The sequence below is a fragment of the Notolepis coatsorum genome (assembly GCF_963971535.1).
Source record: "Notolepis coatsorum genome assembly, chromosome: 7".
Classification (NCBI taxonomy): Eukaryota; Metazoa; Chordata; class Actinopteri; order Aulopiformes; family Paralepididae; genus Notolepis; species Notolepis coatsorum.
The window spans coordinates 35,711,706-35,731,429 of NC_140171.1; the positions used below are offsets into that span (position 1 = coordinate 35,711,706).

At 42.2% G+C, this 19,724-nt stretch overlaps 1 protein-coding gene across 2 annotated transcripts in view; it reads right to left on the reverse strand.

Moving 5' to 3' along the window:
• The window catches only part of ncapg (non-SMC condensin I complex, subunit G), a 35,299-nt gene extending 17,157 nt beyond the window's left edge, over nt 1–18,142 (reverse strand). Inside the window, exons 1-13 of one of the 2 annotated variants that reach the window (XM_084318984.1) lie at nt 18,075–18,142; nt 17,667–17,784; nt 16,730–16,951; nt 15,912–16,140; nt 15,407–15,552; nt 14,937–15,021; nt 13,520–13,715; nt 13,265–13,414; nt 7,762–7,902; nt 6,817–6,940; nt 4,149–4,181; nt 3,900–3,989; nt 2,650–2,838 (exon numbers count right to left, since the gene is read on the reverse strand). In XM_084318984.1, coding sequence (XP_084175110.1) covers nt 2,650–2,838; nt 3,900–3,989; nt 4,149–4,181; nt 6,817–6,940; nt 7,762–7,902; nt 13,265–13,414; nt 13,520–13,715; nt 14,937–15,021; nt 15,407–15,552; nt 15,912–16,140; nt 16,730–16,951; nt 17,667–17,774 — 1,713 coding nt within the window. In that variant the 5' untranslated portion in view covers nt 17,775–17,784; nt 18,075–18,142. The remainder of the gene's footprint in view (nt 1–2,649; nt 2,839–3,899; nt 3,990–4,148; nt 4,182–6,816; nt 6,941–7,761; nt 7,903–13,264; nt 13,415–13,519; nt 13,716–14,936; nt 15,022–15,406; nt 15,553–15,911; nt 16,141–16,729; nt 16,952–17,666; nt 17,785–18,074) is intronic. The other variant, XM_084318985.1, reaches the window with a different exon arrangement.
• Between the last annotated feature and the right edge of the window lie 1,582 nt (nt 18,143–19,724).

Here is a 19,724-nt window from a genome sequence, read left to right on the forward strand (position 1 = left end):
TTTGAACAGCTAGTACAGAAATACAAGATCCCTAGGTCACACTTCTATAGATACTTGCAACTCCGGAGCTTTGTAACCTCGAACTCGGACTGCTACCCAGAGTGTCCTCCGGCCTCCCTTTTAGACTCAATCTTGAACTGTAAACTGATCCAGAAACAGGCTATACGCAGAATTTATGAACTACTTAATAGAAGCAACTCGACACCTTTAGACCTCCTCAGGGGCAGATGGGAGACTGACTTAGGTGAACCAATCACAGAGGTCACATGGGACAAGATAGTACAGGGGATTTTCTCCTCTTCCATTTGCCTTAAACATGCGGTTATCCAATTTAAAATTGTACACCGACTGCATTGGTCTAAAGCAGGGCTATTCAACTGGCGGCCCACGGGATGATTCTGACCGGCCCGCCAAAGATTACATGATAATAATAAAAAAAAAAAAAAAAAAAAAATTTACTTTTTTTTTTTCATGTCAACGTTAACACGCACAATTGAGCCAAAAGTCACTCAATTAATGACAGATTTCATTGATAAATTGAGGGAAAACTTTGCAAGTTGATTTGATGAATTTGACATGTCCAGATAATTGATGCATTTTGTGAGCAACCCATTTGCCAATGTAGCTGCTATTTCCACAAAAGGACAAGAGTTCCTTGCATCACTTCACATTGATGAAGGTCTCCTGCAACTTGAAATAATTGACATGCAAGCATCATCTGCTCTGAAGCAGGCACTTGAGAATGAATCCACCACAACATTTTGGATAAAGTGTATTCATGTCAAGACATTCCCCAAAATAAAAACGCTGGCAATATCTGTGCTAACAATGTTTGGCTCAACATACACCTGTGAATCCAGTTTCTCTCACATGAATGCCATTAAAACAAGCAACCATGCCTCCTTGACAAATGAGCATTTGCATCACTGTTTGCGGGTAGCCCTCACTTCCTATGAACCCTCTTTCTCTGCCATTGCCCAGTCAAAGAAGTGCAATCGCTCTCATTAGATGTGTGTATGTAGGCTAGGCCTGTCTGCCCCCCACCCCCTGATGTTTGAGAGTTAAGAGTCGACAATAAGTGCTAATAAGATGCTGTGATTTGCTGTTGTTGCACAGACATGAAGCACTTTTTCATAAGCTCAGCTGCACTATAAATGTGTTTTTTTGTTCAAGTGTTGATGTTAGAATGTTCATATGCACATCATGCACTTGTTTGTTTTTTATTTTATTTTTATATTGAAATGTTGAAGAGGAGATGTTGCAGTTGTTGCACATAAATGAAGCACTTTTTTTGAAAAGTATACTACTTTTGCAATGTAGTTAAAGGGGATCTTATAAATGGCCTTTTTCAGTGTTTAGCATTGTTTCCTAGCTATGTGGACTTATATTAATATGATCTATGTCTCTAATTCTCATATTGGCGCATTCTTCCAATTCTCCTCTCACAATATTCACCCTCACTGAACTGAGTCATCAGAAAATGTGCTGATTTGTGATGTCAGAGAGACACTGCTGCATGATAATCAGCTGAGTTTCCACACAGTTCCCACAGTGGTTGGAGCCCAGGCTCAAAACGTGTTTTTGAGTACTTGATTAGAAATACAAAACAATGAATAAAAAAAAAAAAATATTACAGAGGTGTTCCATAAACCCACAGGAATTGTGTAAAAGTGCCCAAATAGTGAAAGAAATAGTAAAATAGTTCCCCTTTAAATAAAAGTTGTGAAAATGTGGTTGCGTGTTGTGTCAAGTGTACATATATTCATAGCACGGGGAGGCGCTGTGGCAGTCCGGCCCCTGGCCCCTTGGGTTTCTGACAATGTGGCCCCCTGAACAATTTAGTTGAATAGCTCTGGTCTAAAGACAGGCTCTCTAAGATATATCCCGACATAGACCCTCTATGCAACCGCTGTAGACAGGCTCCAGCCACTCTGCTCCACATGTTCTGGACGTGCCCAAAGTTGCACACCTACTGGCAGACCATCTTTGACACCTTCTCTAAGATATTTGGAAAGGAAGTGGAGCCATCACCATATATTGCATTATTCGGAGTGGCCCCAGCGGACATCCACTTTAGATGGTGGGAATCTAGAATGCTGGCCTTCTGCTCACTTTTGGCCAGAAGGCTGATACTGTTCAAATGGAAGGACCCGGGTTCACCTGTCTACGGCCACTGGATGAGAGAGGTCATGTATCATATTAAACTGGAGAAGATCAGGTATACCATCAGAGGTTGTACCGAAAAATTCCACAATATTTGGGATCCTTTCCTAACTTTCTTTGAGGGTATGGAAGCGGATAATGTGACGGAGGCGATCTGACTGGCTTCCCTGGTCTCTCAGCTTGTTACCGTTTATTTTTCCTATTATGTTCTTACTTTTCTTCTTCTCCATCTGCAGAATACAAGAGATATGCGACTGCTGTCGGGTGATTTAAAAGCTAAAAGGAAAAACAATGATTAATAAACGATCTAAGATATTGTAGAATGATTTTGTCTGGTATAGGGGTGGGGGGGGGGGGGGGGGGGGGGGGGGGGGCCTTATTTTATTTTTATTTTCTTTTGGCCCATGTGGGACCGCCTGTAAAAACAAAATTTCAAAAAAAAAAAAAAAAAAAAAAAACTTGATCAAAATCTTGCCGCGTCTGTACCTTCTCAGTCCGGATCTCCTTGTCGGTTTGCTGGCTGGGCTCAGCCATCTCCTGGATGGACTGGTTCCTGTGGTTCTCCAGCTCTGTGATGGAGTCCTTTAGCTCAGCAGCACGGCTGAAGTCCTGGGCCGATATAGAGTCCTCCAGGGCCTCCTTGGCCTCCAGAATACGCACCTTTATCTCTGCTAGCTGGCAGGAGAGAAAGACGAGAGATTGAGATGGAAGAAGAGAGGCCAGTCAGAGCACACTACTAGGCTCTGGTGCCGCTTTTATCCAAAGCACTTTTCAATTTTGTTCCTCACATTTTACCCATTCATTCACACAGCGACGGCAGAGGCAACCATGCAAGGTGCCACTGCCACCCTGTTCATTAGGGGTTAAGTGTCTTGCTCAAGGACCCTTCGACATGCTGCCTGGGAATTGAACCGGGAACCTCCGGATTACCAGACTACTGCTCTATCTTCCAGAACCACTGTCGCCCACAGATCAACACTGATTAGTGATGCACGATATATCGGCCGCCGATATAATATCGGCCGATATGGCCGTTTTTTTACACATCGGTATCGGTCCGATATCAAGATAGGGCCGATATTATTTTTAAAAAAAAACTTTTATTTTTTTATCTTTTTTTTTTCCCTTTTACATGTTTTGGCCTTAAATAGTTTCAAAATATCAGTCATTTCTGAAAATAAGTTACAAAAGTTAAAAAAAAATGCGTTTTGGAAAATAGCTCTTTATTTGATTATCATAAAAAAGTGTTTTCTATACAGAGATATCGACATCGGTAAATATCGGTATCGGCCAGAACAGCAATATTAATATCAGTTATCGGTATCGGCCACAATTTTCACATCGGTGCATCACTAATACTGATAAAACTCCAGACAACCTCCACTAGCTGGAGGGAAGATCTCAGAACTACAGCTATAATACACTCCTGTGGGGCCTGCTTAGGCCTCCAAGATAAACAACCTCATCTCCGCTATTAGGAAAGAGAAGTGGATAATTCAGCAGGGATGTACTCTTCCAGAGGCCTGCTTGGCCTCCCAAGACAACATACATTCAACTCTTCAAGCTCTCTGGAAGTAAACAGAGTGAGTGGAAAGTAAAGAGAAAGAAAATAGTGGTGTGCATCGGGGGAGAGTGAAAGGGAGAGAATCAAGAAAGGAAGGGAGAGAGAATAAAGAGGTCAGAAACAGATCTAGCTGGTGCTCCTGGGGTCTGTTGGTTCATGGAGGTTTCCTCACCTTGACCTGCTGCTTGCGTTTCTCATTCTCATCTACAGGCAGGCAGGCTTCCATTATTGGTTCCCTCACTTCTGAGATGATCTCTGCCACCTGAGAAGCATGCAGCAGAAGTGCAATCAGGATGACGGAAAAGAGGAGGAAAATCGAGTATCACCATTACAGTTGAATGAAAGTGTTGTGAAATTCTGGTGCGTGTGTGGGGGGGGGGGGTCCTGTGTAGAGACTGGAAATATATACAGTATAACGTACTGGATCCCTCACATCTGAGACGATCTCTGCCACCTGAGAAGCAGAGGTGCAACCAGGCAAATGGAAAAGAGGACAATTATTCACCATTAAAGTAGAATGAAAGAAAACCCAGTGTGTGTGGGGGGGGGGGGTCCTGTGTAGAGACCTGTGTCCACCTACGGGCTTCAGTATATTTAATGCAATTACTGCCATCTTTAGCTGTCACCGATTTCTCCACAATGAGTTAATTGTGAATTGTGAGTAGAGCTGGGCGATATGGCCAGAAATGATACCACGATATCGATAACGATATCATATCACTCGATATCTATAATTATCGATATTGTTATAAGTATTAAAAATATATATACCGGTATATATTCTTTTTTCTTTAACAGATTTATGTTTATTTTGCAGCAATTCTTTGTCGTTGCCGCCATCTTTAGTGTTACAGACCCTCACACTCCAGTTCTCAGGCTGCAGCTGGTTTGAAAGAGAAAGTAAACCGGCTTCTCTGCTGGCTGTGGCTCCAGGGGAGTTGAATAGTTCTGGCTCTGCTAGTTTCTTTTCTATCTTTTGGCGTTTTTTTGGTGGACAAACCACCGCACATGTGCACCGTGACCCGCGACTGGAGAGTAGCTCTGCTAGCACACATAGCCTACTGTGTACAGACGGTTTCAAACTGTATTTTAAATTAGAAAGCAAACAAAATAAATGGACAAGAGAAAAAGAAAAAAAAAAAAATAATAATAATTTTAGATTTATTTTTTATTATCAATCAATATAGATTATTAACATTGTCCGCCATGCATTGTACCAATCCTTGGGCCCAGTCTGCCAGTGCTGTAACCCTATGGAGATGTTTACCTTCTTTGCAGGGCTATAACTTTTTAAATATTATAGCTCTATCGACATTACTATGGCCCATTCAACATCGGGTATCTATCGTTCCGGATGTGGGAACGTTATATTTTTTCATTCATACATTGTCGTGTTAATACCGTCGTGAATATAAGTATGTTTTTAAGGTTTTCTGCAGTAATTCCTAAAACGCGAGTTATAGGCCCTGACGCATATGATAGATTATCGATTGGCGTTTATTTCCTATACACGGCGCTATATTAAAAAATTCAAATGTATATGATCGGTATACATTATGCTTCATCATGCGTGAAGGAAAGGGGGGTTGTTGACAGAGTCAGCTATGGAGCGACAATAATATGTTCATGACGACAAGGTTTCTCTCTTTAGCCTTTGGCGTGGTTTATTATCACATTGCACACATCAGTACACATGAGACCTTCTCTTGTGAGAGCGACGGAGGAAGAGAGTGAGGGGGAGGTAACATCTCCTTTTATACCCCTCACCTGGCGTCAGCTTCAATAGCTACGCCTATAGCGCCCTCTTGTAGAAACAGTTAGACAGTTACATGCAATCATACATATCATATAACTTCAGGGTCGTTTATAATTCCTTGATCGTCAGTAGCGTCTTTTTTTCTTTTTACTATGGGTTGATACGTTGATCAGATGGATTGCCGTGAAATGAATAAACAATCGGGCTGAAAATAACGTTAGTTTCCTCTTACCGTTCGCCGATGAGACTGGAGGAAAAATATCCCAATTATTTGACGTCGATCTGCTAGATCCATTTCCAGTTTGTATGACGCAATAAACGCCGAAATCATTTTTTTTGTTGATCCACTTTTTCACCCATTTTCTATATTTTCTCCCATCCCAATTTCGTATCATCCAATTCAACCCTCCGCTGTCACGGGCACTGTTTCTTGCCTCCCACAAGCCGGCTGCAATGTGGACTAAGTCATACATAGCACAAGTCCCCTCCGGTACTTGAGGTAAGCAGTCGCATCTTTTCACCTGCGCAGCTCGATCTCTCAGTGGCGAGGAGTAACGTGTGGGAGGCTCGCGCTGCCCCCGACACTTCCTGATTCTACTGCGCAGGCGCACCAACCGACCTGTAGGAGTCGCTGTCCACAACGCCCGATCCCCACCCATCAGTTTCCCACCCCCTAATACGGCCAATGTGTATTAGTACGGACGACCAGCTAAACTGAAAGCAAATGTGGAGCGCTGGGCCCGAACTGACGAGCCCAGCGTCTCCAGCATTTCGTGGTGAGCGCCTTGCCCACTACGCCACGTAGCCGCCCTATAAACGCCGAAATCATATCAATTATTGCGTTTAGAAAGCAATCCCAATGCACTCGAGTGTGTATCTAGATCCACGCTACAAGATATTACTGCCGGAGGAATTTCCTCGATTGCACCGAGCGCCACTTCTGGTTTGGCTTGGAGTGTACCTCGCCTGACATCCACCAGGTGGCGGTATTGAGGCGTTGCAATATAAGACAAGGTCCAGCTGCAGCAGCGGAGGGAGGCTGGATGAATTATGAATGACATGGCGGAATTTTTTTATATTGATCCCAAAAACGTGTTGACTCGTTTCTGGCGCACAACGCATGGCGGGCAATAACGAGTATACTCGTTTTTGGCATCAAATGTGTTAAAATATATCACGATAATTATAGTTATCGTTTTATCGCCCAGCCCTAATTGTGAGTGGGATTATTTAGACATATTGACGTATGCATCTTCACTCTTGGACGTGGAAAGGCCATTTGTATTGATTGGACAGTTTACATGCCATCATATGAGTGTGTGGGTTAACTCACAGTCTGTATGCGTCGTTGGTCATCGCGGATGAGGCTGAGGAGTTTCTCTGTGAGCAGGGAAACTAAAGTGGAAGGAGTCGTGGACAAAGCCAGCATGTCCTGCAGTACTGCCAACACACGCCTCCTACACACACACACACACACAAACACACACACACACACACAGGAAACCTGGTCAGGGCAATAATAATGAATTGCAATGGACGTATGGATGTCTGTAGAAGTCAAAGGAAAGGACATTCGAAAAGTCGGAAATGCTTTTTTAGCATTTGTATGTATTTAACCCCTTAACACATTCCCTGCCACGCTTATATCCATAAATGTTTGATCACTGCCACCAGTCTAAGCCTATGGAGATGTTTACCTTCTTTGCAGGGCTATAACTTTTTAAATTGTATTGCTAAATTGACATTACTATGGCCCATTCAACATCGATTATCTATCGTTCAGGATGTAGGAACGTTTTACTTTTTCATTCATAGGTTCATACGAAAATACCGTCTAGAATATAAATATGTTTTTATCGTTTTCTGCAGTAATTCCTAGAACGTGAGATATAGGCATAAACACATATCGATTATCAAATGCCGTTTGTTGGCGATACACGCTATATTAAAAATTTCAACTGTACATGATCCTAAACGTTATGACTGATCATGCGTGGGTGAACGGGGGGGGGGGGGGGGGTTGTTTATAAATGCTCGGTAAATGCTTTATGTAGTATGGGTGATATATTGATCGGAGCAGTTTGCATGAATAATAATAAACAAATTATTGTTTGTTGACCCGTCGGACTTAAGAGGTTAAAAATTAAATAAAATGACGATTAAATTCAGATACATCATAGTACCTTACATTTCAACCATGGTTTATCAAAATAAAACTGCATGAGCCATTGGCATCTTTCCCTCCCTTCCTCTCCCCATTAAATGCCCTCGTCCTGACCTGCCACCCTCCTCCTCCGTGTCCAGGCAGCCGGTGAGGTAGATGAGCTGCTGGGAGACGAAATCCTTGGTCATGACCAGCTCCAGTTGAGTGAAGTCAGCCCTCTGCTCCCCCGAAAGCACCGGCACAGTCTTCAGATACCTGCAACAGTCACATGATTCAGAATACAGCTTCTACAGTACAGTCAGAATACAGCCTACAGTAGGGCTGGGCAATTAATCGAAATAAAATCACGATCTTGATTCATAGACCTATGCAATCTCATTTCTAAACTATGATGATTTTTTTAAATTAAAATATTTTTTTTTTAAGTTTAAGTTAAAAAAAGTTAAGAACACAAATACTCTCGATAATCTAGCGTTTATTTGAAAACAATTCATAAATCAGCCAGAAAATGACAACGTGTTTTGTGTATTCCAGTAAATGGCTATTCCTGCGGAATATTTTTTTCTTTCTAGAAATCTCCAAAACTATACTCTTATTCAAAACGGTATAAAAAGGAAATGTACTGATGAAAAAACTATCCGTTTGGTACATGTTGATTGCAAGCAAGTCATTGATAAGCGACGGGTGTATTAGACCCATAGCCATAATTTAAGATATTGTTTAATCGCTCGCAAATGTGCTCGTCCTCCCATTGATTAAAGTGCTGGCATACAAGCGATAATTCGTCATATCCGGCCGGCACACAATGTGTTAAGAAAGAGTGCAATAAGGCGGTTAGGTGGCGTAGTGGAGATTGCGTTCGTGACCAACCCCGGAGCCGTTCACACTAATACAATTGGCTGTATTAGAGGGTGGGAGAAGCTGGCGGGGTGGGTCCGGGTCGTTGTAAACAGCGACTCCTACAGTTCGGTCGGGGCGCCTGCTAAGCGCGGATAGGACCTGAGTGGGATAGTGTGATCCTTCCACACGCTACGCCCTCTCAGGGAGGATCCGCGCTGCCAGGTGAAAAGAAGCGGTTGATTGGCTGGACGTGTGTCGGAGGAAGCACGTGATAGCCTCCACTCTCCCAGATGATCTGACTGTGGGGGGTAAGTGCGCAGCAACCAGGAAGGGATTGGGAATTGGCATACGACTAACATTGGGATGGGAGAAAAATCGGAGGAAAATGGAGGGGGAAAAAGATCAAAAAAAAAAGAAAAAAAAAGAAAGAGTGCAATAAATGATTTTATTGAAAAAATAAGAATAGTGTGAGAGAATCGTGATCTCAATTCTTAGAGAAAAATCGTGATTCACATTCGAGCAAGAATGGCCCAGCCCTACACAGTACAGTCAGAATAGTTTCTGCAGTAGTCAGAATACAGCTTCTACAGTACAGTCAGGATAGTTTCTGCAGTACAGTCATACAGCTTCTACAGTACAGAGTAGGGCTGCACGATTTTGGGAAATAATCTAATTGCGGTTTTTCTGACAGATATTGCGATTACATTTGCGATTATAATATTTTTTTTTTAAGCAGCCCCACATAGGTTTATTGTAAAATGCGGCTTGCATCTGGCCTACACAGTGGGTCTTTTCGGGACACAGAGCCTGAAAACGTTTCTTTTTACCTGGGAATCGGTACCCAACCGGTACCCAACGGTACCCTTTTTTCTGTACTTTACTCTCAATGAGACTTCCTGGTTAAATAAATAAATAATAATTTTTTTTTTTTTAAATTGCGATTTGATAATTGCATCATTCCAAATCGCGATTTCGATTTAAAATCTATTAATCGTGCAGCCCTAGTACAGAGTGCAGCTTCTACAGTACAGTCAGAATACAGCTTCTACAGTAGTCAGACTACAGCTTCTACAGTACAGTCAGAATACAGCTTCTGCAGTAGTCAGAATACAGCTTCTGCAGTAGTCAGAATACAGCTTCTACAGTAGTCAGAATACAGCTTCTACAGTACAGTCAGAATACAGCTTCTACAGTACAGTCAGAATACAGCTTCTGCAGTAGTCAGAATACAGCTTCTACAGTACAGTCAGAATACAGCTTCTACAGTACAGTCAGAATACAGCTTCTACAGTACAGTCAGAATACAGCCTCTACAGTAGTCAGAATACAGCTTCTACAGTAGTCAGAATACAGCCTCTACAGTACAGTCAGAATACAGCTTCTACAGTACAGTCAGAATACAGCTTCTACAGTACAGTCAGAATACAGCCTCTACAGTAGTCAGAATACAGCTTCTACAGTAGTCAGAATACAGCCTCTACAGTACAGTCAGAATACAGCTTCTACAGTACAGTCAGAATACAGCCTCTACAGTAGTCAGAATACAGCTTCTACAGTAGTCAGAATACAGCCTCTACAGTAGTCAGAATACAGCTTCTACAACAGTAGTCAGAATACAGCTTCTACAGTACAGTCAGAATACAGCCTCTACAGTAGTCAGAATACAGCCTCTACAGTAGTCAGAATACAGCCTCTACAGTAGTCAGAATACAGCTTCTACAACAGTAGTCAGAATACAGCTTCTACAGTACAGTCAGAATACAGCCTCTACAGTAGTCAGAATACAGCCTCTACAGTAGTCAGAATACAGCCTCTACAGTAGTCAGAATACAGCCTCTACAGTAGTCAGAATACAGCCTCTACAGTAGTCAGAATACAGCATCTACAGTAGTCAGAATACAGCATCTACAGTAGAGACATACAACTCACTCAGAATAAAGGGGTACCCAGAGTAACAAGTAGAGATATCAGATGGTGTCAATAGTATTTCATAGGGAAGCCATAAAAAATGTATATGGTAAATGGCTGCTTTTTTTATATAACGCTTTTATCCAAAGCGCTTTACAATTTGTTACTCACATTTTTACCCATTCACTCGCATTCATACACGGACGGCGGAGGCAACCATGCAAGGTGCCAACCTGCTCATCTGGAGCAATTAGGGTTGTTAAGTGTCTTGCTCAAGGACACATCGACACGCTACCCGGGAATCAAACCGGGAACCTCCGGATTGCCAGACGACTGCTCTACCTCCCGAGCCACTGTCGCCCCTGTCGCTATCTTGATTATTGATCTGCATGTTTTATTGATAGATTCTTGACTCATTCATGTATGGATATACATTAACACAATCCCGCCCGACCATGGATAAATCCGTGTTTCGAATCCAGCGGTTGAGGACCAACCACGGACATGTCCGTGGCAAGGTTGTTTTGGCTTTTATTCCATTGTAATAACCTACTCGATGTCACCGAGCTGCACTGCAGATCTACCCTCCTCTTCGAATTCTGAAAAGTGCATTACCGGCCAGATCCTCTTAGGGGCGCTGTCTCGATAATGCAGTGTGCCCTGTGGCAGAACGGTGCACTATTTTTTTTTTACTTTCAATGTAGTTTCCAGTTAGCTGGATTCTGGATGTGCAGCCTGTAGCTTGGAATATGTTTTGGGACGCGGATTTCTGTGTGCAGTAAAGGAATATATCATCAGCCAATGGACATATCGATCTACCAGATGGCGATCGATAACTGGGAAATGCTTTGGGGGATCCAAACGGCCCACGGTAAGATCTTTTTCACGTAAATTACATGCTGATCAGGGCTTGTTATGATAGCCATCCACTCGGTCAACGAATGTGGCTACTGAGGCGAACACGGTTATTGGTAATCAATAATCAGAAACGACCCCCCCCGCCCCCCCCCCTTTCATGCATTCATGGTGGACCATCAATACCGATCATATGCAGTTTGAGTTTTAACTGTAGCTTCTGTATATCCGAAATGCCATTGGATTTAACGTTAGTAGCTTAGCGGCCTGTATCTCGCCTTCCAGGAAATATCCCAGCCGAAGTCCCTTATAACGCTTATATTCAAGACGCTATAAAATGAGAACCTATTGATGAAAAAATTATTTCTTTAAGCCATTTTGAAGGGACGGTTTATGGTGTCAATTGACAATGAGAATGGACAGATAGCAATACTATAAAGTATAGATTTAGCTCTACAAACAGCCCCACGGACTATGCAAGTCTGTTTAGAAATGCTGGCCGTTTAGTGATTTTAGACGCATCCAAGTGGCCGCGAAATAACCACTGTTACAATAAGGTAACATTTCAGCTAAATTACAGTTTAGGAAGGAGTCCTATTTGGAGAATATTTGAAAAGTTGAGTCATGAATCAAGAAACATACACATATATATACACGTGCAAAAGCAAACACCTCCCACCCCAAGCTTGTGGAATAGAATTACCATCATTAATGTTACAACGAAGACCTTTCCCACTCAGCTAGAATGACTGGTAATTGGTATGATTGGCATCTACGGATTCCTTGCTTATAGGATATCACCATCTTCACTCTAGCATTGAAATGTTACCTGCTAAAGTCGATGAAAGACTCATCAGAATGGGTTGAGTGGAAGAGGTTAAGTTATGGTTGTGTTAATGGTTCCTTTACATATAGCTATGCTGTTTATATTGTTTGACAGGCTTACACTAATAATAATAATTAAGCAGCAAAAATATTTATTAGAATAATATGAATTATGCAAATGTTTATATTTAGCATTTTATATTTATATATATTATATTTTACAATCTCCCAATGTTTATATTGGGAGATTGTAACAGAGCTTTAGGATACTATTTAATCTGGCTCTCCTGCAAATGTGAATATTCGATTATTCATTCAGAATGACCAGAGTAGTAGAGCATGAAAAAATTTACTAGAGAGAACAAGAAAAGAGGGAAGGGGTTTAAGATGGTAAATTCTAGAATTTACCAGTTGGACCCAAATGTGTTTCCCGTCAACTAGCAAGCATTGCAACAGGAAATAAACGTGGTTCCTTTTAGAATGTTATTTGTGTCACTTTGAAGCCACCTATAACGGTGGTTCTCAAAGTGGGGTCCGGAAACAGGGTACCAAGTGGTCCCCAGAAAAAGAAAAGGTTAATTTCACTCAAATTTGATTCACTGGAAGTTAGTCCAATGAGAAAATTCATAAGAATGACTATTCTCCTGATCATAGGTGTCACTGTCGCTACTGTTATATCCACCACTACAGTATAGAGACATGAAATTCTGGAATAATTCACATATATCTATTTTATGAAATGAGGGTCCCTGACCCACCCATTACGTGTCAATTTGTGGGTCCTTGATATGAAAAGGTTTGAGGGGGAGCTCCAGTAGCTCACCGCGTACCTCGGACGCTATTTCGGCGTCGGGGACAACCGTGCGCGTCACGGATCTGGGGTACACGAGTTCGACTCCCGGACTCGCCGTATTTTCTCAGAGTGTCTTTCCCCCGATCTATACCCCATTCAACCTGTTTCTGTCGGTCATACTTGACCAGAAAAAGCGATAAACGCTAAAAGAACCAGCTGACTGGTCAAAGTTTTAAAAAAAGAAAAGGGTTGAGAACTGGTCTATAAGAAAAGATAGAAATATAAGAAAGAATAGAAATATAAGAAAGAAATGTGTAGCCAACACAAAGGTGACTGCAGTGCTAACAGGAAGTACAAACACTATATCCGTCTGTCTGTCTGTCCATCTGTTCTCACCCATAGAGGTAATCTGCATAGGTTGCAGCATCGGGCAGTACTTGCTCCAGCATCTCCTCGCCTTCATCTCCTTTGGCCTTGATGAACTCACACAAAGCCCTCCAGTACAGCGCACTCTCACAGCTCAGAGACTCCATTGGGACCAGCTTCCTGTAACACACACACACAATCTCTAAACTCAAGAGGACTTATGAATAATTTCTTACACAGTACATGAGAGAGAGAGAGAAAGGGAATGAATGTTTGCTGGTGTACCTGTTATCGAGCTGCACTCTGTTGTTCTTCAGCAGCTCATCAGTAGGCGTGTTGGTGAAGATGGCGCTGAGTGTATCCAGGGCAGTCTGGGCACAGTTTTCCACATCCAGTCTGTGTAGCAGCTCCACCACATCACCATCAAGCCGCGTCAGCCAAGCCGGCAGGAGACGGGAGCGAACCACCTCTCTCACAGCCTCTGGAATAAACAGGTAGATACACAGGCTTATGAACAGTTAAAACAGCAAAAATAAACAGATGCCCATGAGACAAACTCATATGAAAGGTGTCCTCATCAACTAAAACGGCAGTGCAGCGTATGGCTGAGAAGAGGGATGGATCTGATTCAGCTTGATGGGATAGTGGCCCAGAGAGCTTGGGATTTTTATTATATAATACAAATCAGGATGGGCAAAACTCACAAATTGCTATTCGATGGGAACTACTTAAGTTAACCATTCTTCAAAATCTATAAACTATTAGATGTTTTATAATTCAATTATTGACTACTACTAGTAATAACTAGGGATGGGTACCTTTCACATTTGAACCGATACGGTACCGGTACCTGTGAATCGATACCGGTACCCAACGGTACCTTTTTTCTGTACTTTAGTCTCAAGAAATTTAATTTACCTACCTCAGTCGTGAAAAAAAAAATCAAAACTTCAAATAACTACAATTTCGACAGTTTTCGGCTTGCCATTGCTCCGACTGCTTTGTTGTTGAATCAAGTCAAATCCTAGGTAAGCATATATTGTGCTTGTGAACGTTGACATGAAAAGAAAAAAGGTAAAAAAATAAATAAGGTAAACATTTTTTTTTTTTGTATCTCACTTGAATCGATACTCGGTAGTACCGACGTGTTTCGGTTCGGTACCTCAAAAGTACCAAATTCGGTACCCATCCCTAGTAATAACCGAGCAGAATTGTTGGATTGGTTGAAGGTTTTAGCAACCAGTCAAACTCTACCCCACCCTTTTGAGCTGGTCAGGCATGAGAAAAGCATCAGTACTCTGTATCAGCAGATACTCAATGAGATGTGTACAATGATATTGGGCTATACAAATAAACTGGACTTTAAAAAGTTAAAAAAAATAAATAAAAGAGCACAGGCGTAAACAGTTGCCCATAAATCACAACCAGTCTCATACACACGCCAGCTTGCTTGACAATCCAGATTTTACTGCAATAAAACAATTTGGAATGAGGTGAACAGCCGTTATCTATTAGATAAAACAGATAATGTACATATATATATTTATTGCAGATGTTAGCAAAGTTTTCCATTGGGGACATAACAATAGCAGTTGAAAAAGGCTACTGTGATAATACAATATGGCTCTAGAATCGTGGAGCCTCTGGTGATTCTGACCCCTAACTGATGCCAACATCCATCCACATCACACACAGCTAGTACCTGAGGAGTCGTGCAGACCCTGCTGCAGTAGTACAACTCTCTGTGCGATGCTCAGAGCTTTAACATGGACCTTCTCCGCAAGAACCTGAAACAACAAAACAAACATAAACACAATTAAGACTCCTCTTTTTGGAATCCATTGGTAACCAGATCCTAGTTGATCAAAAATACTCAGCTGGGTTTCCCCTACTGACTCTTAAGGCGCTCCCATAGTCCAGCAGACTGTACACAGAGCAGACTCCGCGGAGTCTGCTCTGTGTACAGTCTGCTGGACTATGGGAGCGCCTTTAGCCATCGCAAACTCTGCCCTCTTTTCTTGATCCTCCAATCACAACTGTTGCGTTGCAGTTACCTGGTAGATTTCATTCATGTAAGTGAACTGGTAGGTTTCCTTAATGTTTCTATGCGAGTGTAGCAAAGTTACCTGGTAGATTTCATTAATGCTTCTATAAGAGTGTAGCTTAAGTTACCTGGTAGGCTTGTCTGCGGACATTCTCTTTAACATCACGGGTGCGTTTCAGTATCTTGGGGAGGGTACGGGGGGACAGAGCAATGCAGGAGAGAACAGCACGACGCACTTCTGGGTTAGAATCTTTGTCGAGGATCAACAAGTAGGCTGGAAATAAAGAGAGATACATGAATCAGAAAACAATCAATGCTCTACTAGACAACTGTCTGGTAAGTTTGTCTGCTCTACTAGACAACTGTCTGGTAAGTTTGTCTGCTCTACTAGACAACTGTCTGGTAAGTTTGTCTGCTCTACTAACCGTGTCTTGTAAGTTTGTCTGCTCTACTAGACAACGGCGTCTGGTAAGTGTGTCTGCTCTACTAGACAACGGCGTCTGGTAAGTGTGTCTGCTCTACACAACCGGTAAACAGACTTGATGCCTTTACATTCTAAACTTCTATTTGGTTGCTCAAATAACCCACTGTCTGGTGGATGAGAAAGTCTTGCTTCCTTCTCTACACCCATACCATTGATGGTGGGACAGTCTTCCTCCTTTGGCTGCTGCAGGCGGGTCATGGCCAGGGCAGCCTGGATCCTGACGTTGGGGAACTTGTCGGTGACACGGACCAGCATAGCCTGGTGGATGCGGTCAAACAGGTCGTCGTCTATCTGGGCGTTTTCCTCCATGCTGCCCAGCAGCTTGTTAATCAGCTGGCACACGCGGAACCGCACCGCATGGCTGTTGGCTTTATGAGACTGGGGGGGGGTGAATAAGTCATGGAAACGGAGCAAGGTGGAGAGAGAGGATTGGAGAGACAGGAGAGGAAGTGGCGAGAAGAGGAAAAGAGAAGGAGCGAGACATGAGGGGAGAAGGAGGGGAGGGCAGAGAGGACAAGAAAGGAAGGAGAGACAGCAAAAGAGAGATATAGTGTAGGAAGATATAGGAATGAAAAACAGAGTGTAATGGAGTAGAGGGCAGACAGATGGGAAAGAGCATGCATGATTAAGTAGAAGCAGAAGTATCAGTCAGATCAGACCAAGTACTCTATACTGCAAGCTCTCAGGGTTATTGGCTCAGAAACCAGCCAGTGGAGAGTGTTTGGTCAATGTAATAAAGACAATCTAAATCAATAGGTATATGTATTCTTAATTTACCATATTCACACACACAGCGGCCATTATGCTCTTATGTCATGCTCAGGTTGGGATTCCTTCTGAACAGGGAGGAAAGGAACCCCAACCACCTGAGCATGACATAAGAGCAAAATGGCAGCCATGTGAATAATGGTCAATAATGATGAGTGTGTGCGTCTAAACACATGCGTATGTATGTACCGGTGCATACCTCTAACAGGAAGTTGAAGATGAAGCTCAAAAACGGATGATCATCCTCATCTTCTTCTTCCTCCTCCTCCTCACCTCCCTCTTTAGGTGGAGCCTGGAAGCTTGCGGTGAACTTGGCAACAAACTCAATGACGTTTTCCACAGCGGGCTCACGCTTGTATACAATCATGGCGTACTTCAGATAGTGGACAAACTCATCATGGAACACAGTCTTGTCATCGGACTGAGAAGACGGGTGTCATTGAAATCATGCAGGGGATTCAACCCAGGAGAGACAAGTGTTTGCGTTAGGAACAGGACAGTGGAATAAGGCAAAGTGGTAAATTAAGAGACTTGTTCAAATTCACAAACAGAAATTGAGCTGTACTGTATTGTAGAACATAGGAATTATACTTTCAAGTGGATTTTATAAAAGCTAAACATATGTATGTAGGGATTGTCCCAATCATGTTTAGCCAATGATCAAAATATTGAGCATCTGCCGATAGACACAATGCAATATTTCTATTTTCCTAGATAATATAGCACCACAGTGACAGTGCACACACTTCAACTTCAAGTATATTAAAGTTAGTAAAAAACAGTCCAATGTAGGAAAGGTGTGCTGGAATTGAACACTATGAATTGAAAATGGGGGACCCTGATGTAAACAAGTCGAAAGTCTTTCTCTGGTCTGCATTTCCTTAACAATTGTATGTATTGAGCTGTACTGTATTGTACCCATTCTGCAATCTGTTAAATAAAGTTATCATTCATTCATTGGTAATTGAAACGTCTGCACATTTGTTCACCGTCTGTACAGCCCTGCAATAATTATATTTTCGGGTGGCTATTCCCTTTAAGGTTAAATGGAATAACGCTAAATGAAATGTATATTATGGAAATTGTCATTCAAACTATTAGGAGGCAGACGAGCAACGTCTCCAATCTCTCCATACCTTGTCGTAGCGCCTCTTTAAGCTCGCCACCAGTTTCGCCTTGTTGCTGTGGCCCTTCTGAGAGCGTTGAAACCCTTCCTTTATATCCAGCTCACTGTCGGTAGTCATCTTTTCTTTCCTGGGGAAAAGGGAGTTATATCAATTTCCCGTCTGGATCGCAAATATTGTTTGCCTCGCGTCAATAAGTAACGCTAGTCAAAGAGTCCACACCTCGCTCAACTCCCATCGGATGAGGCAGAAAAACAATATAGCTAACTTTAGCACATCCCACGGGGGGTAACCTAGCGCTAACACTAGTTACTGACACAGGTAGTCTCTGCATTTTATCATTAGAACTGTGTAGACGTCGCGTCGTTTAATAACTATGTAACGTTAAGCACAACAAACTATAAATATATGGTTAATTACCTTTTCCACTTTATACTTCCAAACCCTTCGTCTGCCCTACCGCCTGTTTTCAAATGGTCCAACCGTCGATCTCGTGAGAACTGAGCAGCGTGATCTGTGCGTGCCGTGCGTACGTCCCTCAGGCTCCTCCCACACACACACACACACACACACACACACACTTGATTGATTGAACATTTTATTAACAGATTGCAGAATGGGTACAATACAGTACAGCTCACTACACACAATTGTTAAGGGGATGCAGACCAGAGAAAGACTTTCGTCTTGTTTACATCAGGGTCCCCCATTTTCAATTCATCATAACGTATTATGACATACATGACATACAGATAGACAGTACTGCTACATCTATACATTCACCAGATTTACAAATACAGTACTGTTTGTGATACAAAAAGAGTCTAAAAAAGAGAGTATATACATTTGACGTAGAAACTGTACATTGGAGGAGGTTGGGTAGGTGGGGGGGGGGGGGGGTTGGGTGGGGGGGGGCTGTATATTGTAGGTGGTTGGGTGGGGTGGGGGGGGGGGGTAGGCGGGGTGGGGGAAACTGTACAACTGTACAAGCAAAACTGTACATTGGAATATCGGCAAAACCTTACTTGGTTCCAAGAAGAGGGTCTTGTGTATTCTTGGGTTAGGTCATTTACTGTACATTGGAGGGGGTTGGGTTAGGACAGGGGTCAGCGACCTTTACTATCAAAAGAGCCACTTTTCCCCCGTCCCACAAAATAAAATGCTCAGGGAGCCGCACAACCTATTTACCCTTAAAATGAAGATAACACAGTGTATAACGTTTTATATATCCCCAAGCATACCCCACATTTAGCATAAAACGCCTGACAATTGCATACCCAAAGTAATTTGCGATTTATTATACTTTATACTTATAGCACACAGTTTGTTGCATTAATGGGATTATAAAGCAACAAAAAGAAAATGTTTGACCTTTTATTGCTGTTTTTACCTGTTATAACAAAGGAAAACCTCAAACTCTTATGAAGAGGAGAAAAAATACTGGCTGTGTAGACCTATTTTTAAATAAAAGACAGAAGAGGAGACAAAACACTGGTGTCTGTAGACCGACTTTGAAATAAAACCCTGAACTATGCAGCTCTATTAGAGTCCTTCCCTTATTTGTGGAACATTTATAAAATAAAAAGTAGTCCACTTTGAAAAAAGACTACCATGTGTAGACCTACTTTGAAATAAAACACAGAAAAGGAGAAAAAACACTGGCATCTGTAGACCTACTTTGAAATAAAACCCTGAACTATGCAGCTCTATTAGAGTCCTTCCCTTATTTGTGGAAAATCTATAAAATAAAAAGTAAATTTTTCGTTGTTCGCAAATTTTGCACCACATATCAGGCATACAGGTAAGCCTTTTGTTGACTAAATATCTTAGTTGATGAAATATCTTTTCATTTCAGTGCCACAGTATGACATCGATCTCCAAAATAAGAAAAAAAAAGTTTAAAAAAAAAGTTATATATATATATATATTTTTTTTTTTTTGGGCCAGGGAGCCACAGCTGATTGGCTAAAGAGCCGCATGCAGCCTCGAAGCCGCAGGTTGCCGACCCCTGGTTAGGACATTTACAGGGGCCAGTTTCGAATTGCAGTCTCCCGTAGGTGCTCTTTGAGA